The sequence below is a fragment of the Aythya fuligula genome, chromosome 19, assembly GCF_009819795.1.
Source record: "Aythya fuligula isolate bAytFul2 chromosome 19, bAytFul2.pri, whole genome shotgun sequence".
Taxonomy (NCBI): Eukaryota; Metazoa; Chordata; class Aves; order Anseriformes; family Anatidae; genus Aythya; species Aythya fuligula.
The window spans coordinates 10117109-10143095 of record NC_045577.1 but is presented as its reverse complement, the minus strand read 5'-3'; the positions used below and the strand labels follow the sequence as shown (position 1 = coordinate 10143095).

The window sequence follows — 25987 nt, the reverse complement described above, 5'->3', positions numbered from 1 at the left end:
GCTGTGGGGTAGTGGAGGCCTAAAGGTGTTAAGAGGGCTAAGAACGTTTAGGAAGTCGCCTTTCAGGAGGCCATTGGCAGGTGGAGAAATGGAGGGGGTTTGGGCATCCTTGCCTTTCCAGGAGATTTTGGTTTGCACAAATACGTTTGGTCATGAAGCTGTTGAGGATGCTGGAATTGGAGGAATTGACTTTGTAGTCTTGTGTAAATGAAGCATGACTTAGTCTGGCAGTCGACAGGAGATCCGTTTCAGAGCAAAAGTACTTTCATTCCCATCTTACAGGTCAGTGCCTTGGAATCAGTGTGTCTTTTGGAGATACGTAACTGTTACGCGTTAAGCTGGGAGAATCACATATTGCCACGGCACAGAGGTGATGGTTTGCCAATAGAAGCAATAAGATTTTGTTATTCATTCAAGAACATCATACAGTGAAGTAAAACAAATCCAGAGTGATCACATCAAACCCCTCCTACTTTATGGATGCACAAACGCGTGAATGAAGAAATCCCATTGTGGAAAAGATTAAAGGGAGAGAATCCAGTCTGAAGCTAGTCCTGGCCAGTTTAGAATTGCCCTCCAAGAAGGAAATACTTTATAGTAATTAACATTAATTACTTGATGTTGTAATGATCCACATGATGTAGGCATTCTCTGGAAAGCAGGTCCAATAGTGCAGGGTCTGTTCCTTAGTGAAGTATCAGTATCAGCTAGCTATAACACAGGGACAAGGCAGCAGTAAGTACCAGGCACGAGAAGCAGATTGCAAAAATAGCTGCAATCTACAAACCTATCTGGCTTCTCTGGCACAGATGGAAAAAATACAGTTCTTATGGGATGAAGCGATAGGAAAGTGGTGGAAGGAGAATTCAGAGACAAAAACTAAATGAGCCACTTTTTGCTCTTGGATTACACCAGTGCAGATCTGTCACTGAAGTCATTTACACCAGGATAATTGAGAACCTGTCTCAAAGCTTTTCAGCAGCTGGAGGGGATTTATTTGGATGGAAAGAATGCATTCGGCATAGCTTGGCCAAATGACACCTACAGTGGACTTGGCAGCTGTTAACAAGTATTTATAGGATGTAAACAGCAAGGGGAAAAAGGATGGAAATAGAGCAAACCACGGGGGAGCGGAAAAATGGGATGAAAATGGGGAAAGGAAGTTATTACAGCTGTATGGCTTAAACTGCAGAAACATCCATCTGGGTGGGATGAACTAAGTCGACATGCCTGATATTAATCGAACAAGGCATTTGAAAGTGGAGGCTGTAACTCCACACTGATAAGGGGTAGATCAGCCTCCACTGCTAATTTCTCTGCTTCTGTACTGGCTTTATCAAGGGGACAGGGGTTCCTCTCCCATTAGGGTGTCATTGCTTATAAGGCCCACCGTGCCAGTTCAGATCAAATGTTCCACCTCTGCACTCTTCTGTCTGATGGTGGGTCACAGGGCGCGCTTGAGAACTGAGCGTAGGCAGCAGTTAGCAGCTTCATTGCTTCCTGAACGTGAGGTTGCACCTAGATCTTCATGCTTAGTAGCCCCTGACAGCCCAGGGTCTCTGCTTTCCCAGCCAAACTTAAATCCATTTGTGATTTGACCTTTTTGGTATGCACTTACAGTGGGTTCCCCGCTTTGTGGTACGTATGTTTGCCTGCATCTAGATTCTTTTTCTTTCATCAGACTTCCTGGTGGCCCGGTGTCTCCTGGCGGTCGCAATCTTCCCCACTCAAGATTCGAGCCTGGCTTCTTCTCATGTGCAGTCCTTTCCATACCCTGGGCACTTTCTAGTTCTGCAGTGTTCTCTTAGCGAGACGTTGGAGTTTGTTTGCCTTTTTCAGAATGCTGATGTATTCTGGATTTATGTCCTTAGGTTTTCTGTTTTACTCTGGTTTCTTTTGTTTGTTTTTTGACTTTCCCCTGAAAACTGAGTTAATATTTTTCAGTGAACATTCAGAGCAGTTCCAAATTCAGTGTGAACACAGCTAGTTAGGAGCTCGATGCTGTATAGGCATTGCTACTTTTGTGTTTTTTTCTTGTCCCGTCAGCCCTGAGGTTCACATGTTTTATCACTCAGCTCCATCATTGCTCTAAGATCCTTCTGCACCTCTTGAAGTTGAGAAAGTTTTTAGTTTTACTGTCCTGAAGGAATTAATATTATCCTCAAATGTTGCCTCCTCATTTACCCCTTTCTGGGTCTGTGCGCTGAACAAAATTCCTACTTTCTGATGACTGCTTGTCTTCTCTTGCTCTGTTTTCCATCTTCAAGTTAATAATTAATCTGTGCAGTGCCCCATCCCATGATCCCAGGCTGGCTGTTTCTTGAAGAATCACTGGAAAAGAATCTTACTGAAAGGTCTCTGAAATCCAGCCATCCTTGACTGCTTGAGAACAGCTCTGGTAGATTTTTGCGTTGCTATCTTAAAGCCATGTTGACCCTTGCACGTCCACTGGTTTCGTTCTTGGCTGTTCTTGTATTGCTGTCTTTCACACTGAAGTCAGACTGGGCGATCTGCGTTTCCTACGATCATCAGGGAGACTTTTTTTGAAAATTTCTACATTCATGACTGCTTTTTCTGGCATTGAATCTTGTTTAGCAATAGATTGGCAGTTCAGCTAATGCACATTCAGGTTCCTTTAGAAGGCAGCATTCATGTGTTTATGCCTTTTCAATGGCTGTTTGTCTGATAATGTCATTTTTCTTCTCTTCTTGTCACAGGGGATGCTCCCAAGTGGGAGTTATCAGAGCGCTGATTGAAGCTGGCATCCCTGTAGATATGATTGGAGGAACATCTATTGGTGCTTTTATGAGTGCCTTGTATGCCGAAGAACGCAGCTACAATCAGATGCGGATCAAAGCTAGGCAGTGGGCAATGGTAAGAATTTGAAATGTTGTATTTCTCCTCTCAGGTAGAGTGCAAGAGCTTAAACACGAGCCTTAGTAGGCAGCAATGCACAAGCAGCCATCCAAGGAAAGTGCAGCCATCTGCACTTTTGTATCTGCATGAAAAAAGGGCCCCTGCCTGGCAGAGAAGGAGTGAATTTTGAAAGCTGCTTGCTATGGTGCTGGCAGGCTGCAGGGATGTGAGCTCCTGAGGAGTGCAAAATTTTGCTCTGTACAAACTCCTAGTCCCAGTATGAATGCAGAATGATATTGTTTAAGTGTGTTAGCCTGTGTTTATCTTATTTTTTTACGTGCTGGAATCTGTTTCCTTTCCAACTCTCAACAAATGTTTCTCTTTTGTGTAACTTTCTCTCTTTCGTTCTCACATGCTGTCATTTTTCAGTGGAACTGATTGACAGAGGTAATCCTTCTCTAAACTAAATGCAAAATGTGTAATTCACGTTGTAGCCTGGGAGTTCCAAAGTGCTGGTACTCTGCTGCTGGATAAATTTTTAACTTTAATATCTAATAGTTACAAAACCATATACTCATAGTTAAATCAAGGTTTGGAAGGTTGTTTGAAATACTGACGTCTCTGTATGAATGTGTAGGATGTTGGGGGAAAATTGTACTAGCAGCAGGTTCCACTGGTTAAATGGACTAATGGTGAACATCAGCATCATTTTTGAAGTTTGCTAGTAATAGTATGATTCCAATTTTGTATTGTTTATCTGAAAATCATGCTTTGTTGTGAAAACCACATTGTCATGTTGGCTTCCTTATTGAAAGGCAAACAATGTGGGGGTTTTTCTAAACTGGATTGAGCTCTGGGTCTGCTTAGATCTTGAGTTTTAGGGGGAAATAAGAAAGAGGCCATAGTACATACACACTGCTTATCTTTCCCAGGTGTCTTCTAACCTGCCGTGGCATCAAGGTGAAATCTGCTCTGTGGTTGTCAGACACCCTCTACCCTGCAAGCTAGACAGTCCGTGGCATTAAAACGCATACTGAGGCCCATGCATGCTTGTGCTGTCGTGATGAGAAGATAGCTGTGGGAGCCAGGCTGTTTCACCTCTCTGTCACTAGGAGAATGTAGATTTCATGCTTTTTATTTAAGAACTGCCTGTGCCTGGCTGGGTTGAGAAGCACCTGAAATATAAACTGTTTATGATACAGAGCAATTCACTGAAATCAGAAAGGTGTAGGAGGCTTGAGATTAAGGATATAAAAATAACTTTACTGAAATGTATCTGAGATGCATTTAACCTTTCACTCTCTATTTCTCTCATTGGTCAAATGCTTACAGGAGAGCATCTGAGGAGGGCAAGCATTGTGGCAAGACCTCTCTGCAAGAATTTTCCTAGCCTCCAGCAGTCTGTGGCTCACTGCCGTCTATCAGTTGCACTTGTATTTAATGGTTAGATTGGAGCGATGGAATTTTCCTCTGTGCATTTGTCCAGAGGATTATCTCCTCTTGTTTAACGTGTGAGGTCTGTTCTGAAGATGTGGTGACGTACAGTTAGAAATGCTGTTTTCTGGGCTTCTCAGAGAAGGGCTGCTATTGAAGCCGTTTTTGCTGTCTCCATTATTGCAGCTCTTCAACTCACCAGCCTCCTCTGGAATCACAGTTGCTTTTACCAGAAATAGTTAAAGGTGAAAGTAAGAAATTTAATCTATTGATTAACTTTTGAACACAAATCGCAAAGCTTAAAGAAGGTTTCACAAAGGAAAGGGCAGGCTTGTGCCCAGCCTTGTCTGCTCAGGCTGTTCAGGTATTTGTCCCTTGAAATCTGCAAATAAGCAGCTGGAGGAGAGGTTAATTACCGCTGTTAGAGCAAACATTTCTTGTTATTAATGAAGAATGGATTTACTTGACGTTTTTATGATTGTTCTGACAAGCTTGCCAAGTCCACATTCGAACCAGAAATTGTTCAAGGGTCTGAGGACGAAAACAGAAAAGACTGCTCTGTTTGAAGCCCTTTTCCCTGTTAACAGCACACTCTGAAGCCCAGCCCAGCAAAGTGTTTGCATTTTGAATTGAACAAAGCAATGCAAACCCTCTCTCTGAGTTCAGATCACTGCCGATGTACAAAACAGTTCATACAAAGTAGATTTTAAATCTTTTTTAACAGTGGCTATTCTGAGTTATTTTCTGTCGTGTTGCAGCAGCTGCAGGCTGAGCAAGGAGAGGGGCTCCTTTCACTAGGCACTAGCTCTGTAAAAACAGGGCAGATTTTCTTGCAACTTATAGAAAATCCATCCAAAGGGCCAGGTATGAGCAAGGCTGTTTCTCTAACTGATGAGCCGAGCAAATCAACCCCAAATTCCTGGTGTCCTGACATTACAGGACTGCTCCTCCAGAGCAGCATCCCTGGCAGCAAGGGCTGCTGCAGGAGGTGGCGGCTGTGCAAGAGACACAGAGGAGCTTGGAGGATGCTTTTGTTAAGCCAACATTATACAAAAAGGCTCCAGCAGCGCTCCATGCTACAGAAGATGCTGAATGTGCTGCTCTAAAGCCTGTGAGCTTTTGCTGGTGAAGGTTATTGCTGAGTGCTCTTTGTGCAAAACCTCGTAGCCCAGCTTTTTTAGCCTACGGGGGTTTTGAAATATCTCTGTTGTGATGGATTAGGTAACACTGATTTTTCCTTTTTTTTCCTTTTCTTTTTTTTTTTTTCTTCTTTGGAGCAGTCGAAGTAAATGCTGTTTTTTCTCCTGCAGTCATTTCTCTTCTTGGTATTTTTAGAAATTGGCATCTCTCTAGTAGTACTCTTGGGGCTGAGAGAAGGGAAATTTCTAATGGGATGTGTTTTTCGGATCTAATGAAGCAGCAAAGAAATAAATGACTTTTTTTTTTTTTGGTTAAAATACAGAGGTGTACGAAAATCATCAGTCAGTTTAGTTGCTATATAGTGCCTCTTTATTTCTTCTGTACCTGTGTTTAACCAGCAGAACAAAAATTAATCAAAAAAAAAAAACCTTTCATATTTTCAGATAGTTGTTTTTAATTGGAGAATGAATATTTCAAAGTATAAATATTTGACGAAGAAATATTCTGTTTTTGGAGGGAATGTGACTATAGGAATCTGTAATTTAAAGCTTCCAATAACAAGAGCTGCATTAAGAATTGCTGGGTAGGCTGCTGCAGCCATTTGCTGTCTCTGATCTGAGTGTGGTTGCATGGCAGCTCAGCTGGGTCTAAGCTGGGGTTTCTGAGCTTGCAGACACAAGGTTCTGCCTCTCTAATGCTGCTCTAGTTCTTCAGCTCTGGGAGATGCTATGAACTGCCTTGGCCAAGAACTCATGGCTTTATTCTCTTTATGCCATACTAGTTTTTGGCCAGACCAGTGCTGTGAGCTGCCTGTTGCAAGGGTAAGCCCCGCTTTGGGTCAGATCAAGCTGTATCAGTCTGGATCCTGATACTCCTCCTGAACTGTTGCATCTGCTGCTTCAAAGAAGAAAACTGTTCTCTGCTATCCTGGAGTTATGTCCAAGTCCATAACCCTTGTAGGACTCGGTGTATGCTGAGGATGCCTTGGGGATGCTGTAGGAGTGACAAATGGCTTTGGAGGAGCCTGGGTGATGGCGTGCAACCACCCTCCGTGGATAAGCAGGGACAGGCACAATGCCCATGTGATGGGAACTGCATGCGGGACTCTTGTGAAAGTCATAGGGAGAGCATAATAAGTAGGTGCAGTGTTTTCTAAATTACATTGCATCCTACACTGTTTTATTTTGTTCATATGCCAGATCCTCCTGTATATAACAACAGCTACAAGGAAAGATCCGTGCAAACAAACACAAACTTTGAGATGAGTGGGCAAATGTTGCCATACTCAATTGGCATGAGGAGCAGGCAAGATATTAGGGGAAAAATAACTCCTGACCAGAGGAGATCAGAAAAATAAACTGGTGCCAGTTCCCCAGGTTAACAGAGTTGTGGTTATTGTGGCTTAGCACAGGTTCAGGCACAACTAAATGTAGTACAAGCTAAAGCAGCTTTAAAGAGCACTGTGCATCCTGAAGAAATAAGAAGTTAGTTACATATTTCACTTAAATGAATGAGTGCACTTTGTCTTCCAAATGGGGTTGGTAAGCTACAGCAGAGAGCTTGCTTTGGGTGTCCTCCAGGCTGCTGGTGTTCAGCGTGGGCCTGCATGGTGCTGCGCAGCGGTTCGCTGCTCTGAAATGGCCTTTTAAAAACTTTATCAGCTGCTTTAGAAGGTTTTGTTCTGTAGAGTTCTGTGGCTGTAAAAACTAAATCAGATCGCTTTTTCCTTTGTAAGCTAACCAAAGTGTTCCCAGTGACACCTAATGAGAGGACAAGGGGCAGTGGGAGGCAGCTGGAACATAGAAGGTTCTGCGTAAATGAGATGAAACTTTTTTACGGTGAGGGTGACGGAGCGCTGGAACAGGCTGCCCAGGGGGGTTGTGGAGTCTCCTTCTCTGGAGATACTCAAAATGCACCCAGATGTGATCCTGTGTGACCTGATTTAGGTGTTCCTGCTCCAGCAGGGGGATCGGACTGGATGATCTTTAAAGGTCCCTTCCAATCCCTAATATTCAGTGATTCCCTCTGGTTGTCTTACAGATGCAGTTCTGAATTTGAGGCTGTTGACAAAAGACAAAAATATAGGTTGCTTTTTTATATCTTTAAAAAAAAAAAAAAAAAAAAAAAAAAAGTTGTAGCAAGAGGTACATGATGAATCTATTTTCATGTAGTGATAGGTATGACAGTTTATATCTACCATTTTGATCATAACATTTGAGGTGTTGAAATTAACCCCAAATCAAGCATTATTGTCTGTGAAGTTCAGATAAAAGGGTGCACGCAAAATCCAGAAATGTCTGTTGCTTGGAAACATGCAGTTAGGGCACCAAACCGTCCCATTGCTGCCCTGTAGCAGGAGTGTCAACTGGCGATTATGCAGATGGCGTGTTAGCGGTTACCGATTCAGAACATCTCAAAACATATATATTTTTTTCTTTGTCTTTCCTTTACTGGACTCTGAGCTGGCCACGGTTTCTTAAATGCTCCAAGTAATATTTTTTTTCTTCATCTTTTAAATTTCTTAATAGGTCACCTCTAAACCTGAACTTCCACTAGCTGTATTTTCTGTCTTTGGGATAAATCTCTCTCTGTTGGTGTGAGTTACATATTTATTTTGTCTTTTAACTTATTTTTCTTTCTGTGTTCTTTTGCTTGTTTCATTGAAACCTTATAGTTGAACACTGTAAAGGCACTGAACAAAACTCTCGATTCCAGCTCTACTAGTTTAAAAAAAAAAAATCATTTAATCATTTAATCTGTTCTGCTGCTTTTAGTTTTTGCCCTTGCAACAAATTCTCCCATACCCTTGCTGCTTTTTTATACTTGGGGACATTGAAAAGCCTTGGGATTATCCTGGTTTGCAGTGATTTGCAACCGTTCTGCAACAAAGAACAAGATACCAGAGATTACAGCTCAGTTTTCTTTTTGCCATCATGTATGTTAGCCCTCGTTCGTTTGCTTGTAGGCTTTTAGCTTGTCCCTCCCTTGCTGAAGTTGCCTTATACCATGGGGTAGCTTTAAAAAGTACTTTTACGGTTGAAACTCTTTAGAACAAAAGCTGGTTTGAAGCAGAGCTGTAGAAATGAACGTTCATGAGAAGTTCCAGAAGAACTGCAGAATGCCTGCTCTGCAAAGAGGTGGTAGCGATGCCCCAAGGCTGCGCTTCCCACCGCTGTGCTGTAGGGAGCTGAAGCTGGGTCGGTGTCAGAGATGCCAGCGTTGGCCTTTTCCTGTTGGACAGGAGAGAAGTACAGAGCGGAGCAGAACTGTAGAGGCTCTGGCAGCCTTTCCAAAAGGCAATCTGTAAGTTCATTTGTCTTGGGAGTGGTAGGTGGTAGCAGCTATTCTTGGAAAGCTGAGGGAGACAGTTAGCCATCAGTGTCTGCTATAAGGGCGTCTTTCGGTTATGAGAAAGGAGAATATTAGGAAATAACCATTAATTAGAAGGCTTTTGTTCATGTACAAGATGACTGCAAGCATTAATTGCAGGGAAAATGTAGAGGCTCAGCATTATAAAGATCATTTGCAGCAAGGATAGCCTGATGTTATGGCGGTGAGTTTCTAGAGACCTTTCTTCACTATTAAATAATGGAATTTTGGCAGATTCGTCTTTCCCTGAATTATTTTCTTTAAGTACTGTCAGAGACTAAGTCCCTGTTTTAAGTACAAAAATAATTCTGTTTAACTTTGAAGCTGTAGATAGCATGTACACAGTTAGGCTGGCACACTGTCCTCTCCCCATCAAAACCTAAAAGGAGGATCTGAATGAAGGTAACGGATTCATAGCTGCCTTTGTGTTGAGGCTTTTAGCTTCTCCTGAATTTTTTGCTTATATACTAGTTTTTAAGGCTGCTTTCTCTTTTGTTCTTGGCCATGTTTTCTCTGGACAGATGCATAATGTATGTCTAAAAGCAGCTGGACATGACAATGTAGGCTAATCCTTTTTTAAATCATTGCTGGAGTAAAGCAAAGGCCAGCTGTTGATCACAGAGCCTTTAATAGATTGCAGTTTAGAGGCTGTCTCATGCTGTTGGTCTCTAGCTGTGCACAATGCCATGTGGTCTGTTAAGCTGTTTGTTAAACTCTAGAGAAATGTGGAGGGATAAAATATTTCATATAAATGTTGCATCCAGTGAAACCTTATTAATTTGCAAAAGTTTTCTTTGTCTTCTATTGCATTTTAACTGTGTATGGTGTAACATATTCAGGCCCCTGATTTTATTAGGGTTTATCAAGCTTTGAGACCAATAGCATAGGTACAGGACTAATAATACAGAGGCTGTAGTGCTGCTTGAATTGTCAACTTAGTTTAGGTATTTTCATCATTTTAGCTTGTAGGTTAGTGCACACATGTAACATCGGAAACAGAGAGGAAAAAAAATCCATGAAAGCTTAATTACAGTATGTGTGTGTTTAGAAAAGAGACGTTTGACAGTGCCTGCCCACTGCTGTGTAATATAATAGTATCTGTGATGCTTTAGGAAACCCAAAGGGATCTGTTTTACCTGGCTGGCGCAGAGTGCCAGGAGCGGTGCCTCCGTGCTGGCTACCAAGCAGCAGGTGAAGAGCACAACAACTCACTTGGGGAATGAAAAATAATTGACACTAATACATAGAAAGTGTGTTTAAAGCTCTTTAAAACGTGACTTAATTAAACTTGCTGCAATGCCAGAAAGTCACTTATATGTTTTAAAAGTGCTTACAGAGGTAGATTAAAGACTGTAAGAAAAACTGTGCGATCCATAAATGAAAAGAGTTGTGCAAGTGTTTACATCAATTCCTGCATTACAGAGTTATGATTTCATTTCCAGGCAGGTGAATTGCGGGTACATTATGGGAAACTTTAAACATGCTGTGGTTTCAACTCAAAAAGGTGATGAAAAGGGAGATTACTAACATAGTTCTGTTATTAAAAATAAGTAATTAAGTTGTGCCGTCCATGTGCGTTTGTTAAGACCTGGGCCTATGTATGCTGCTTTGGAACAAAGTTTGGGTTTATGGCTAGAAGGAAAGGGAAATAAATGTGCTGTCCTACATAGCCTTACTTCAAACTGGCTATGCAATTTGATGCTTTTTATTTGATTTATGACACCACATAGGGAGTCACGGCTTGTGGTTCTTGTAGCTGTATTCCTGTCCCATCGACAACTTTTGTACTGGCAATAGCAATGCTTCCAACATTTGCTGTGAGATCTGGAACACAACCTCTCTCAAATATGCATGTGAACAACATTAATATGGAGTCTTAAATATATTTACCTTTGACTTTTTTTTTTTAGGTTATGAATTCAGTGTTTAAGACTATTCTGGACTTGACATATCCAATAACCTCTATGTTTTCTGGAGCGGCTTTTAACAATAGCATCAACAACATCTTCAAAGATAAGCAGATAGAGGTAGGTTGTTTACCCACTTTATGTACAGTGGATGACTTCACTGTGTTCTGTTGTAACAAATTTCTTTCTGCCTTTCTTCCATTCTAGTATTATGATAGGGCTGTGGGGTGCTTGAAAATGTTTAAACTGAATGTAATGTTACATGAATATGGGAGGGAGGATATTCTTTCATTTTGGTGGATTTAGAAAAATACAGGTGGAGTAGATTATGTTTAGCTACTTTTGCTCTGTTTGACAAAGGGATCCAATTGTCTGAGAGCAGAAGTTAGAATTGTGTCAGTGAAGTAAAATTGCTGAGATTGTTATATCATTTTCATGCAAGTTGGGTCTAAGAGACACAACCAAAAGGAGGTCTTTAAGAGGGTCCCAATTTTTTATTTTTATTTTTTTTAAGATTGAGTGTTTGTGAACAGCCTATTGAAAACTGAAATAACATCAAAGTTTTCTGTTTTGCATATGGTGACTGTGATCGCTAGATGTATGATATACCTGATCTGATAGCCACTGTCCTCTGTTCCCCAGCGATAGCAATTTATAAAGTAAAATATCAGTGGTTGTCTTTCTAGATCACCAAGCTTAAAGAAGGTTTGGGTAGTCTCGCAGCCTTACATCATTTGCAGTTTTAGCCACATTATTCCTGTGTTTGGAATCCTTGTGATAAAAGATTCATAAATATATTTAAAATACAGTGATAACTTGCTGCATAATCCAAAACATTCCCTACTTAAATGCAAGGATGAAAGTAAGTGATTAATCATCACATGGGGTTTAAAATAGCATTTTCCTCTGTGGATGGTGCTGGGAACAAGCAGGTTTTAAAGTGATAAGGCCTTCTGAGACTGGAATTATTTTTGTTTTGTTAGCTGGACAACACCAACCACACTTACTCCTTCAGTTGTGTGTATCCCTTCCTGAAACATTCAAGCTTCTATATTTGGTTTCAGCAGTGCCTGATAAGAAAACACGACTGTTGAGTGACTAACACAGCTCCTTTCTCCTTGATTTGGTGTAGTTGGGGAGCTGCCTTTTTGCAAAGCACTGAGACCCGGGCAGTCGGGTAGACTACCCAAGTAGACCCTGGTACCCAGGTAGACCCTGGCTTCTCCCAGTTAACTTGGTGTGACTCGTGGAATGGCACAGCATGCTGCAGTGTGAGCTTGCAGGAAAATGCTGAGGAAAGCTTTGAGAAGTGACAGAATGGAGGAAGGTCTCCTCTGACCTTGGGTAGCCCTTTCTTCCCATGGCTTACTGGTTTATGATCGCTGCTGTTGATTTCAGCAGTACCTTGTACTTGCCTTTAAGATGCAGCAGACTTCTTTCCTACACTATGATTTTTATGTAGTGCAGCTGTAATTGTATGATCTGTTCTGACCTTCTGGTCACAGGAAGGAAACTTTGTCCATGAGAAATCCAGTTCTGAGGCATACAACAGCATAAGCTGTGTGAGTGCAGGGTGTCACAGGCTAAAACCCTTCAGTCTGTGCCTGAGGATGTCTTTGAGCTGGAAGACTTCCATCAGATAAATAAGGAGAAATGTTGTGTGGCTCTGGAAGGAAGGAGGCATTTACTCTTAATTGCAATTCATACTGTCAGTATGGGTTAGCCAGGCATGTCAGTAGACAGACGGAAACTGAAAGCTGCCCAAGTGTAAAAAGTAACTTATAAAGTGACAAAAGCATTAAGCCTGAAGAAATCTTTTCTAAAACATTATTTCAGGACATCCCAACTTCAAATTTCTGTTTTTTTTTTCTCAGCAGTTGTAGTGTTTTTGGAGTAGGGTGGGTAGCAATGATTTCCAGTAAATGGATATAGCAAGGGTTGGTTCCAGCCTTACAAACACAGGTGCTGTTTGGATGCTTGGCAGCTCCTGCTCCATCCTGGCAATATTCCTGTTGAACTTAGCAGAACCTGAGCACTTCTGCCCGTGTGGCTAGGTTGGGGACTGTACAACTGTTAGAAAAGCTAAAAATTAAGAAGAACTGGAACAGATTATCCTTTTTACTTGCCCTGGCTGTGAGGTGTCACTCCTGCACTTCTCATGTGTGCCCTCATCCCTTTTCTGCATCGCAGCTAGGGAGTGTAATCGCTTACGTTGAACTGTTATTTCTGTCATCGAAAGGGAGGTTTCCATTTTCTCCAAAACTTGCTCTCGAACAGCTCTTGTCACGTAGGTGTCTCCAGAATCCTAGCAGTGTTGTTTGTGGGGTAGCCCTGGTTACCAGCAACCCCCGTGATTGCTGCTACAGGTTTCAGCCAAAGGCGCTCCAGGAGAAGAAATCAGCCTACGTGAGTCCTTTAAGGAAAGCACGCAGAAAACCAGGGCAGGGCTCTTGGAAGATATTTCCTGAAAAATACAGTTACTGTTCCTCTGAAACTACCCATCCTAATGGAGGGAGGACAGACTTTACTCCTGATAAGAGCATTTCCTGACATCTGCAGAGAAATGCCATTTGCTCCTTGCCTGCCAGTTACAGAAGCATCATGTCCACCCAGACAACAAGAATTGTCCTTCCGTATAGACACAGAAGCTTCAGTTTGTACCTGGAGAACAACAAGCTTTCTTGCCTCAATTCAGAGCCTTAGCTTTTCAGCTTATAGCAGATGACACTGCGGTGCTCCTCTGGGAAGAGCTGGGGGTGCCAGATCAGAGTATGTATCAGAACTGGCACAGGTTGCTCAGAGAGGTTGTGGAGTCTCCTCCTTGGAGATCTTCTAAAGCTACCTGAATGTGGTCCTGGGCACCCTGCTGGAGCAGGGGTTGGACCAGAGGGACGCAGAGGTGCCTTCTAGCCTGAGCCATGCTGCGATCCTGTGATATCCCAGGAGAGCACCAGGAATTTTATCCCTCATGCCAGAAACACAAACTGCTCTTGCAGGCCATCTCAGCTGGAGTTTCTGGTGTGAGAAATCTGAAAAGAAAGCTTTTGTAAATCTTGTTTGGGGTTTGAATAATGTTTTGTCTTGAAAACAAATGATCCTCCCCCTCTGCTCTGCCCTGGTCAGGCCTCACCTGGAGTACTGTGTCCAGTTCCGGGCTCACTAGTACAAAAAAAGACAGGGATCTCCTGGAAAGAGTCCAGCAGAGGGCCACAGAGATGATACGGGGCCTGGAGCATCATCCGTAGGAAGAAAGGCTGAGAGACCTGGGTCTGTTCAGCCTGGAGAAAAGAAAATGAGGGGGAATCTCATCAATATGTATAAATACCTGAGGTGTGGGAGACAGAGGGATGTGACCAACCTCTTTTCAGTGTTCTGTGGGGACAGGACAAGGGGCGATGGCCACAAAATGGAGCCCAGGAAGTTCTGCACCAACATGTGAAAGAACTTCTTCATGGTGAGGGTGACGGAGCACTGGAACAGGCTACCCAGGGAGGTTGTGGAGTCTCCTTCCCTGGAGATATTCAAGGCCCATCTGGATGCCTACCTGGGCAGCCTGCTCTAAGGAACGTGCTTTGGCAGGGGGGTTGGACCCGATGATCTTTCGAGGTCCCTTCCAACCCCTTCAATTCTGTGATTCTGTGAAACTATGTATGAAATGCCATCTTTGAGTGTATAATAGGTTGTGATTTGGTTCCCTTCATGCATGAATATGCAAGGAAGCGTAGCTTAGGCTTCTTTCCCTGTTCCTGTATTTTTGCTTAAAATGTGGTTGATGCACTGAGATCTGTGATCATCGGAATATCTTTAGTGCAGAGAGGCACCCCTAATACTCCTGTAGTCACACTTTATTCGTCCGCCCCTCCTGTGGCATTTATACCAGATGGATTGTAATACTTGTGCAGCATCTGTTAGTTCTCCTCAATTCCACCATCTTCACAGAGCTGCTTAAGAGATTAAACTCACTAGGAGGAGGAGGAGAAGAAGAAAAAAAAAGAAAAAGAAAAAAAAGACACCTCGGCAGTTCACAATTTCCTGTTGAACAGCACAAAAAGTTTGCACCAGAAGTGCTAAAGGGGGAGTACTTCTCAGCTTGTGCTGGCAGCTGTAGTCCAAAGCCTTGCTTGGCTAATCCAAGCTGTGCCAGGGAAGGTTCGGATGCCTTACCCTGTGTGAAGCATCTGAGGCTGCATGGATGGGAAAGCAAGTTTACCTCTTCAGTCTAGATTCAGCTTTGTGTGATTGACGGAGAACTATCAGCTGTTGTTCTCTTGGCATAAGTAATGTTTGTTCAGACAAGTCCTCCTTTGCCTTTGCAGGCTGCCCTTTTACTAGGCACCACAAAGACTTTCCAAAATGTCCTCTTTCCAACAAGCTCCTGTGCAGTTGGGAAGCTGCCTCCCATTCCATTTTTCCAGCTAGCAGGGTGTGAGTACAGGCACTGAGACGCAAAGGAAAACTCCCCCACCCAGGAACAGGGCTGCTTGGTTTTGTCTAGCTTCTGTTGAACAAGCTAGCCAAGTCCTTTACAAGTCTGTTCTCTTTTTGTGTATTATCCTGCTTATTAGGTAGGTTATGTATCACATTCCTGACTGCTATTTTACGCTGCAGTATCTCAAGCAGCTTTTGGGTTATTCTTGAAAATCAGCCTTGCAGGATGTTCCAGTAAGTAATGCTGCAAAACTTTGTGTTGTCATCTTTGCCTCTTGGCAGCTTTGGGTCTCAGCAGCATTACTCCGTATCTCCTGCTGAAATGACTTCATCACCATACAGTACAACATAAAAGTCATTTACAGTGGAAGAACATTGCTCAAAGAGGGTCAGAACTCATGTTCTTCCCTCATTTTGTCTTGGGCTCTGGTATTGCAGGAAGTGAAGCAAGGGTGGAAGAAAAAAACCAACAACAACAAACAAACCAAACCCAAAAAAACTTCATTTTAAAGAACAGCAGATATCAAAAAAGATAAACTCCTAGTATGAGCTTTCTGTTACCTTCTGTATGATGTACAGTCTTCTGGAACTTCTGGAACAAGTGCTTTTTGCTATTAAAGTAATTATTTTTCTGCCTTGGTTCTGCCTGAGGTATTTGCATAAGAAACAAATTTATAAGCTTAAACACAAAACTGATGGATTTTTCTCCACTTGCGTCTCCAGCCCTGTCTAGATGCAGGGGTTGTCACTGGCTTCTGTATTAGGCACAGGTTTTAGTTTAAGTGCAAGGTTACAGATTTGGTAAAATTAGGCCCTCTTCTGTTGCAGGATTTGTGGATTCCTTACTTCACCATTACAACTGACATCACTGCCTCAACAATGAGGGTCCACACCGACGGTAAGTGTGCAGGCAGCCTCCTGCAGCGCGCCCTAAACAGGGATGTGAGACTGAAGTGCTACCCCTTGTTCCTATGGTTTTCATCCTCTTTCAATTTGCCTTTCCTTTTGTTTCCCCCTCCTCTGTTATTTGCTGAGCACCAGCCTATGACAGTACACATAACAAGGAGCAGAGCTGTGGGGAAGAAATTAACTGAGACGCTGAATTCACTGTTTAGAGAGCAAATGGCTCCGTTGGCACCATTCTGTTCCCTTAAAGCATTCTGTGAAGTGCAGGTGTCCTAACCATAAATCAGAATTAATGTAACAAACACGTTTTAAGTTTCAAATTCCCCATAAATGAAGATGTATTCCCAATAAAGAGACTCCTGTGGCTGAAGCAGAAGCTGGGTTAGGTTGTCATTTGTGTCCAGGCCTCCGTGTTTCTCTGGTGGAAAACTGTAATTCGCCTTACAGTGACTGAACAGAGGAGAAAGATCTGAGCTGTCTGCTCTGCTTTCTTGATGTGGTGGCAGCCCTGTGGGATACTTGCTTTAGCTTTTGTCTGGCTATTTGGGGTAATGGTGCAGTGACTCAGGCTTCAGTGAAAACAGCACAAGCCTTCAGGGTGCCGCAGATATTTCTGTGGGCAGGTGAAACCTTTGCTGCCATGCCTCTGTTATCTTCTGAGCTGGCTGTCCACCAGGTAAGGCTATCCATTCCTGCAGCCAGCGTGGGGCTCTCAGAACCCTTAAACTGCTGCTGACCCCGGGGTATTGTTGTCTTAGGACAACCAAGGGAGCTAAAACAAGCAGAAAAAGATTAACCTTTCTTAGACATTATTTTCTAGTTCTACAGCAGGTTAAGCCAAGATGTAGATGAAGAAACTCACTCCACCTATTTGCTTGCCCCTGCTTCCTGCGAACACTGACAGTAGCACCTGTGACCAGGAATTGCTCTGATCAAAATGGGTTGAGAAAAACAAAACAAAACAAAACAAACAAACAAACAAACAAACAAAAAAACTCTCCTGCAAAGGGTGGCTGGAGTCAGAGAGGGAGGAGAGCAGTCCTGACTTGGATCACAAGCTTCCCTAGAAGCCCCCCTTAATGCAATTAAAATCCTAACCACTGCAGCTGCTAAATAGGTTGCTAACTCAAGCGTGTGCCAAAGTGCATAGGGTGCTGGGTAACTGTGAATAACTCAACAAGTCAGCATTTTTCTTCTGTAGAAGTTCCAACTGGACTAGAACTATTAATAATAAAAAACAAGCTTGCCAGCATTGACCTATGCTAAGCAGGAGGAGTGTTTAGGTTACAATTATAAAAAGAACCGTTACATGGTTTTTAAAAAGCAAAGCAAAAAAAAGTCAATTCCCAGTTTGCTGGAAAGAGGGGCTTGTTTGAAACATCAAGTAGGTAACTAATGAGAACTGAGCCATCGTTATAGTTCTTATGTATTTTGGATATTTTAAAGATTGACTTCTTAAACAAAATTGCTAACTTCTTAAACAAGATTACTGGCATCTTTGGAACTATAGTGTCATCCAAATTCAGCTGTTGCAAATGTTACAAGGAGAAAAATCAGTAAATAAGACCCTTGAAGCAGAATGGCTTAAAGGAAACAGATCCAATCAATTTCTACTTGATTAAACTTTGTTTCTAACAGCTTAAAAGATTTTAACTTTCTTCATTACAGTACTGTTAACAGAAATGTCCTCAGAAGAGATAAGATCATCACTGTGTACTTGCACTAGTTCTATAGGTGAAAACGTTTGCTTATTGCAGAGCAGGGAAAGCAGAATTTCTGGGCTTCTGCAATCAGTATTTTTCATGTTCAGCTCCTGCTAAACTCCTGCTAAAAGTCTGTTTTCTGTGGATCTTTGTAGAGCATAATGGCTTTAGCTGCACTTCAATCTGCTTATTTCTTCTATTCCTTTGTCCCCAGGAGAAGCCTTTTCCTTTCCGTATCAGTGTAAGCTCAACAAAGCACTAAAGATGATCCCTGCAGTCAGGCATATGCTGAAATCTCTTTAAAGGCAATGAATATGAGGCATGTGCTTAAAACTGTTTCCTAAGGCCTTTGCCTGACTGTAGGTCTGAATGGCCTTTCTTTTCCCCTAGCCAGGATTATGGTATAGAAAATAATAAACTGCTTTAATAACTTTCTAATAGTATTCTCAGGAGAACCTCTATCTCCTGGTTACTGTAAGGAGTGTGAAAGCCTACCCCATCGCTGTGGCAGTGTGTTAATGCTGTTGCCATTCCCCCCTCCTTGTTCCTGCAGGCTCTCTGTGGAGGTACATCCGTGCCAGCATGTCTCTCTCTGGGTACATGCCTCCGCTCTGTGACCCGAAGGATGGGCATCTCCTGATGGATGGAGGTTATATCAACAACCTTCCCGGTAGGTGTATGGATCGGGTGGGAAGGAGTTACTGAGAATACATCCTGTCATACAGTCTGCAGAACTTTGCCCTTGTGATTATTTTCCCAAAAAAAGAAACAAGGACAAACATTGCAGACACCTTTAATCTCGTGATGGCTACCAGGAGTCATTGTTCTCAGTTTCCTAGGTGTTTGCTTTACCAAGGCTTTATTAAGACTGTTCTTTGTTATGAACTGTTTCCTAATATTTCTATTCCAAAAATATAATTCCAATTTAGTGCTCACTGAAAGGAGAGCAGAAATTAAACTGCATGTATATAGTTTATCTTTGTGCTTCTTTTCAAAAGTATCACTTGAATAGGAACTAATTCAGAGAAAGCAAGAGTATTAGTTCTTCATTATTCAGCCTGGTGCCTGTGTTAGTAGAACATGTGCATCAGAGCACTCGCTGGAGGACTGTTGAAAGTAAATGACTGTTGATATTGAAAACAGCGTAGTAAAATTCTCTTTTCTTTATTGTCCAGTTGTGAGTTTTAACTGTAACGTAGGCGCAGAATTGAAGCAGTGAGTATTTTGAGTAGCTTTGTTAAATCAGATGTCTATTCTTGAGAGCAAGTCTGCCAGTGTGCCTCCCTGAAGAGCTGGCAGGATGCACAAACTGTGCTTGAGAGGAAAGAGTGGGCAGCCTCGTGCCAGTGGGGGCTCCTCTGACAGATGCCAGCTTCATCCTCCCAGCCTGGAGGGGACAGGGCTAGGGGCTGAGCTCAGCGCCCAGAGCCTGAAGGGTGCAGCTGGGGTTTTGGTTAGCTGCGAGTATGTGGCAGAGGTGGAATTGTGTGGTGTATGAGTGCTGATGTGGAGCAAGGGTTGATCTGAGGGCTGAACCCAAAAGGGATCAAGGTGCTTGAATTAATTTGCGCTTATCTGGGATGTGTTTTGTGTCAGGGCTGTCACTGTGGTCAGAAAGCATTGGAAGGTAGGTGGGTCAGTGGGATGGCCAAGACAGGAAAGAATGTATGGTGCCATTTCAGTTTGTGTACAAACAGAAAGAAATCCAAGTTAGAGACTACATCTGAGCATCCTAATGCTTTTGCATGTTCAAGACAAACCCAGACTGTATTTCCTCATCAGGGCTGTGTTTGCCTGAGAAGCAGAAATAGGAAGAACACAAAATATACCCCCCCAAAATCTGCATTTGACATTCGGGGTGTGTGTCTGTAAGCAAAACCATGAATTGCAAACCAAGACACTGTTTTCACCTGTATATATTGGAAGAGTGCACGGAGCATATATACAGGTGACACTGGGTGGAAGAGATGAATAGACTGAACCAGCCCAGTAATAGAAGTACAAGTTACAGAACAGATCTGATTTAAATAAGTGTCTAAATTAAGCACCTAAATTGGCTCTTCAGAGCTGTGGTTTTCCTACGCATAACTATTCTGGAAACTGCAACTATCTTGGACTCTGGGGGTGTGGAAGGAGTATAAATTCATTCTGTAAGGTGTGTGTCCTTCTTTTCCCTCCTTTGGCACTTCCCTAAATTCTCACCCATATCCAAAGGCTGGAGCTAGTCCTTATTCTACTGACCTTGAAGTAGGAAATGTTGCCTCATGTCTCTCTAACTTCAAATGCAAATCTTTCTCTTGGATCCCAAGGCTTTTTGTAGACTGAAATTCTCCCAGCCTCTCTTTGCTGTTGGGTTCCTTTGCTGCTCCTTCTCTTTGTCTTCTCTCTGCAGGTTTGCACCTCTGCACTGCTGACTCTCCTCTTTAAGGCCATTACCAATTGTTCTGGGTTCCCCAGGGCTTTGTTCATATGGGACTTGCCATGCTTTAAGTAGTCTGGTGTAACTGTGGACTTGTGCTGTGTGTGTGTCCTCGCTTCTCTCCTCTGTTCCCTGCCACACAGGTTTGCTGCTTCCTTCGCGTTGGTTTTGGTGGCAGTGTGGCGTTGGTGAGTCAGGTCAGCCTGCTCATGTGGGGGAAAGCTTCCCCCATACGTGATGTTTACCAGTGGTTCAGCGATGTGAACTCACCCTGCTGCTATGTAGGGGCTCACTTTGGTGCACAGTGGGATCTCGTAGCTCAAATAGAGCATGTGGGGTAGGAGCTTCCTCAGGGAAACAGTTTCTCAACGGAGTTGCTGCAAACTGAAGCTGTTCAAAGAGATGGCTTGTGGTAGGTATGATGTCAAGTTACATGCATACAGCTAGAGAGTATATATAAGTTTAGCTGTGCAGCACCAGAGTTGACATCAATATTGGAAAGTGTACTGATGTGACCTTCTTTCCCACTAGCTGATGTTGCAAAGTCCATGGGGGCAAAGGTGGTGATAGCGATCGATGTGGGGAGCCAAGATGAGACCGACCTCACCAACTATGGCGACTGCTTGTCTGGCTGGTGGCTGCTCTGGAAGAGGTGGAATCCCCTGGCTGAGAAAGTCAAGGTATTGCAGACTTCATTGCAATCACCGCTATTTTTATGTGCAGAGCAGGAAGCATTCCCTTGGTTATTCAGAGAGCAAGCCTGGTAACAGGCCATGTTGTTTCTTGGATTTGAGCTCATACTGATGGATGAAGAAAGCTGGGCAGTGCCTTGACACCAAAGGAAACAGAGCATCGGGGGAGAGGGTAGAGCCCCGCTCCGCAGAATGGGGCTGCAGAAGGTCATAAATTGTTAGAGCACAGAAACCTGTAGGTGTGGTTAGTTTTGATAAAGTCAGAATTTACAGATTTCACCAATAAAAGTAATAACTTAGTCCAGTTCAGTGTTTCTATCCTAATGTCTCTAGATGGCTGACTAGGGAGGTTTTAGTGCTAGGCAGTAATTAACAGTACAACTACTACTCATAAACACTGGGCTGCAGAGTATGATTTTTTTTTTTCTTGTTGAATGCAGTCAGCCAACTCTATTAAGTATTCTTCTGCATTTCCTAAGCTATCTGGCCCTGCAGCGCTCCCCAAAGTGAATGCTGTTTTTTCATTTACCCACTGTGATTAATGTGTTCCCATTTTGCAATTGGAAATAAAAACCTTGCTTCCCAAAGTTAGGCGAAATATTACAACCTGTGGGTATTGCTCTGTAATCTCAAGTTATTCTTCTGTAATAAATCTCTTCCCTGAAAAGGTCTCGTCTCCCTGAGAAGTGGCCTGACATCCTTTCTGGAGCTGGTGCAGCTGAGTGTCCTGCTCAGTCTTGGCAGAGCTGATGGTGCTGCTCCCAGCATGTAGTGGGAATGTCTGGCTGGGGAAATGAAAGACTCTGACTCTCCTCAGTAGTGCCCTGTGAAATACTGCGACTGCCCAAATGGCAATAGTCACAAATGAAAACACATGGGATTCCATTTTTTTAGAAATTTATTTTTAGATTTGTGAGGGTTGTGAAACACCACAAAAGGTTGCCCAGAGAGGCTGTAGAGTCTCTGTGGAGGTGTTCTCACCCAGGTGGACATGGTCTTGGACAGCCTGCTGTAGCTGACCATGCTTGAGTATAAGGGGCTTGGACCAGAGAGTATCAAAAGGTCCCTGCCAATCTCAATGATTCCGTGGTTCCGAGAAATCCCTGCTCTGATACAGTAGTGATCAAGGCAGAAATCAGTGATGAAGGATCTCTCAGCGAAGCACAAACCTTTTTCTGAAGTTCACTACATCCTGAAATGGAAGACTCAATTCAACCTTGTGCTGCAGCGATGTGTCTGACTTTGGAGACTTTGTTGGCTGTCCACACTGCCTGGGAAACAGATGGAGGTGCTGATGTGTGAAGGCTTCAGCAGGCTTCTGTGTGCTTTTGGAATAAGCTTGATGGATAACTTGCTTTCTCTCCACTGTGAATACAGAACATATTCTGAAATGAAATTTCTGAATTAATCATGATGGGTACGTCTGTCCTGGTTGGCAGGTGCTGAATATGGCAGAGATCCAGACACGGCTTGCATACGTGTGCTGCGTGCGGCAGCTGGAGATGGTGAAGAACAGCGAGTACTGCGAGTATATACGGCCACCCATTGACCGATACGGCACCCTGGAATTTGGGAAATTTGATGAAATCTGTGTAAGTGCATCTTGGGGAAGGCAGTTCCCCCATACTGACATTCTGCAGAAGTCTACTGCTTTGTGGTGCTAATTAATATCTAATAAGAGTAAGAGAAGTCAGTTGGCACAGAGTGAATAATTGACACTAAATAATACCACGGAATGATACCATGACTGTGAGGTTGGATTAACAGTAGAAATCGAGTTAATAATTGTGATTATATAATAACCTGTGAACAGATCAGTTGCCTTGCTATCTTATGTCAGTCCTTACTCAGCTGCTTAGTAAAAACTCTTTGGTGTCCGAGCTGCTTTGGGCAGTTGTGGTTTGTCAAATGGTGTCGTTTCTCTTACTTGATTGTGTAGCTTGTTGTCAGATGAAAGATTTGAAGAAATCTGTGGGGAGGCTGTGAATCATTGAAATGGAGGGTAACATACTAAAATACCTGACTCAGCTAACATTTCAACACTTCTATTAATAAAACATATCATCCACAATTCCTCCACACCTGATAGCATATCAGGAAAATGGCACCAATGTCAGTGGAAGGACGTGGTAAAAGGGTAGTACCAGGTTACAAAAACTAAATCCCAAAGATGTGTATCGGAAATCAGCATGAGAACTGACTCCAGATGTGCAGTTGAATTATCTTGGTGACATAATCCAGCATTCAAAACCAAAACATTTCTGCCTGATTTGAGGGAATGATAGCAATTTTGGCTCATTGTCTCTTGTCAAGGAAGTTATTTTACTGTCTTTTTCCATTCTTTGCTTCAGCTGTGCAAATATCTTCTGTGTTCAGGAGGAGGGAGAAATGCCAATTTACCTTTGAGCAGTTCTCCTTTACAGATGTGTTGAGAACCAACAACACTCATTAGGCTGCAGATTGCTTTCTCAACATTGTTCCCTAATATTGTCTTTATAAATACTGAGCAAAAACAGTAATGCAATTAAGCCCTGCAGATTTACATTTGAGAGAGTACTTAGGAACAAAGAGCAGCTATTCAAAGCCACCAGCTGATTTCCCCAGTATAAATATTTTCCCAAGGATATTTGATGTCATAGCTCCTGGGTAAACAGCTCTGTCCCCTCAGCAGGGGACCTGAGGCTTCCCTGTTTAAATAGGAGCATAGGAGCGGTGTTCTGGCCCTTTTTCAAACCTTGACAAACAGGTCTGATAGATCATTGCGGTAACAGTAAGTAACAGTAAGCTGTCAAATCATTGTTCTGTCTAATTTGCTGTCATTAAAGAGATTTGAAGACACCAGGCAATTTTTTCTCAGTGGAATTAAGAACTTGAGGAAAGTGCAATTTCCCAAATGTGTCACTTTCTTTGAGCAAGTTCTTGGTACAAGATGTTATGGGTACAGAGGGCAGCACCCTCCTGGGTTTTCATTTCCTACAGTGTAGCTAAATAAGCTTTGTCCCGGGGGGAGCTTTACACTGTGCTGACCTCAAAGGGCATTCTAGGCATTCCTTTATCATTACAGGCTATGAAATAGCGTGTGTTTGTTTTGTTGTTGTATTTTTATTTTCGGCTATGTACCTGGATAGTCCAGAAAATAGAAATGGGCACCATGTAGCTGCCCATTTTGAACACAATCCGGTGTGTTCAAAAGAACAAAAATCCTCCCTTCCTCAGGAACAAAATCTCTGTTCTGTATCTGCCTGTAGTGATAAGGTGGCTGCGTGTCATTTCCTGAAGCTTGGGTTCTTTTGCATACTTGGGATCAATCTGATCCAGCAAGTCATAGACCTGTCAGGTCCCTTTTCCTTCTGAGCAATCACATCCAGCCTAGGCTGAGAGGCTGTGATGGATTGAAAGGTGAATTCCACTGTAAGTGCTTGCTCCGCTTTGAATTCTATCCAAAAAACAGTTGGGAAACAATACCAGCTCGGCCAGGGCTGCTTCCAGCACCTGTAGTGACCATGCAAGTGGGAGGCTTAGTGTGGCTGCCACTGCGAGAGCTGGAAATAGAATCTGGGGTTCCCAACACCTGTTGCTCCGTCCTTTCAATTTAATTGTTAATCACCATTTCTATGGCCTCGCTAGGGAAAAATAAAATAAAATAAAATAAAACTCAGAACAATTATTTTTCCAGTTGTTTACATGCTAGTGACATAGTGCCACTTTACTATTCCAAGTGTAAGCTTCTTTATAAAGTACTGGGATGTAGAGTTTGTGGTTTTTCTGTTGTGCATCTGCCACTGTGTCTGCTCCAGCAAAATGACTCGTGTGCTTGGTGCTGTTAAGCTTACCTTGCTAAAAGAGGCTTTGCAACCCAGGTACCCTACAGTAACTTTTCTTTGCTAGAAAGGGGAACCCAAGAGTTTCTTTTCTGGGTTTCTTTGTACCCAAGAAGGGAGAAGACACAGATTAATTTGCATTGTTACGTTCTTCCAAAGAAAGAGCCTGTGCTGGAAGGGTGTATGCATACACGTACTGAGCTGCATATGGCATTATTCTGTGAACCTGCTTGAAGCTGCTGCTGTAAAAGTAGTTGTCAGGTGGTGCTTTTATGTACATACTGTGGAGTCAAGGATCCTGTTAGCATTTAGACTTAGAATAGCGCCTTGTTTGCTTAATCATTGCCCCCTAATCGCTAGGCTGAGCGGCTTTTCTAGCTAAGGATGGAAGGTATCAAAACATGCATCCTGCCTTTGGGATAGACATCTGGATTCCCTGAATAATGTTTTTTTGTGTGTTTGTTTGTTTTTGTTTTTTTGTTACTAATTTTTTACTTTTTTTTTTTTCTTTTCTCATGGTTCTCTTTTTCCAGGAAGTGGGATATCAGCATGGGAAAACTGTATTCGGTGTCTGGTGCAGGAGTGGAGTCCTTGACAAAATGCTAAAAGACAGACAAGAGACTTGCAAATCCAAAACTTCTGATGTAAGTGCTCAGTTTAAATGCACTCCTCTGCAAGAGCTACTTGATGCACAACAGGTTGTATACTGCCCAGAAACATCGGGGGTAAGAAGGAGAAAGTTGCCTCAAGTCCTTTCTTGTGAGCCTGCATCTATTAGTTAAAATCTTTTGAGGCCAGAAGAGGTATAATCAGTTTTTCAGCAACTCCTTTCTTTGAGCCTGGATGAATGAGGAGGTCCTGCACTTCTTTGATCAGCAGGTACACATGTGGCCAAGGTGTGCTCTACCAGAGTCCTGGTGGTTTTGATAGCCACATTTAAAAAGAAACAATCTCCATCCCCAATATGTAACGTACATACCCCTGCAGAGATCCACCCATATCCTCACCAAGTAGGATGCTCTCTGAAACCTCACAAAACGACTTAGCACTGTAGGGCAGCTCTCCTTGTTGCTGTTTCGTTCTACCAGATTGATACCACGTTTGTAACCCAAAACCATGCACAGCACAAGTACTTGAGGAAAGGCAGGATGCTCACCCATAACCAGCACTTTCTGCGAGCCAGAGCTGATGTGGAGGTTTTTACGTGCCCACCATCCTCTTCTTGCCTGTGTGGGTTGGCAGGTAGAGGGCACCGAATGCTGCTGCCTGAGCTGTTTTCTCCACCAAGCGTGAGGGTGGAAGCTGTGGCTGT

The 25987-nt window shown here is 42.9% G+C and overlaps 1 protein-coding gene across 1 annotated transcript in view; it reads left to right on the top strand.

Annotated features, from left to right (window-relative positions):
• The window catches only part of PNPLA7 (patatin like phospholipase domain containing 7), a 126816-nt gene that overhangs the window by 87992 nt on the left and 12837 nt on the right, over positions 1 to 25987 (top strand). Inside the window, exons 27-33 of the mRNA XM_032200228.1 lie at positions 2718 to 2874; positions 10710 to 10826; positions 15963 to 16032; positions 18297 to 18413; positions 20694 to 20842; positions 22294 to 22446; positions 25209 to 25319. Coding sequence (XP_032056119.1) covers positions 2718 to 2874; positions 10710 to 10826; positions 15963 to 16032; positions 18297 to 18413; positions 20694 to 20842; positions 22294 to 22446; positions 25209 to 25319 — 874 coding nt within the window. The remainder of the gene's footprint in view (positions 1 to 2717; positions 2875 to 10709; positions 10827 to 15962; positions 16033 to 18296; positions 18414 to 20693; positions 20843 to 22293; positions 22447 to 25208; positions 25320 to 25987) is intronic.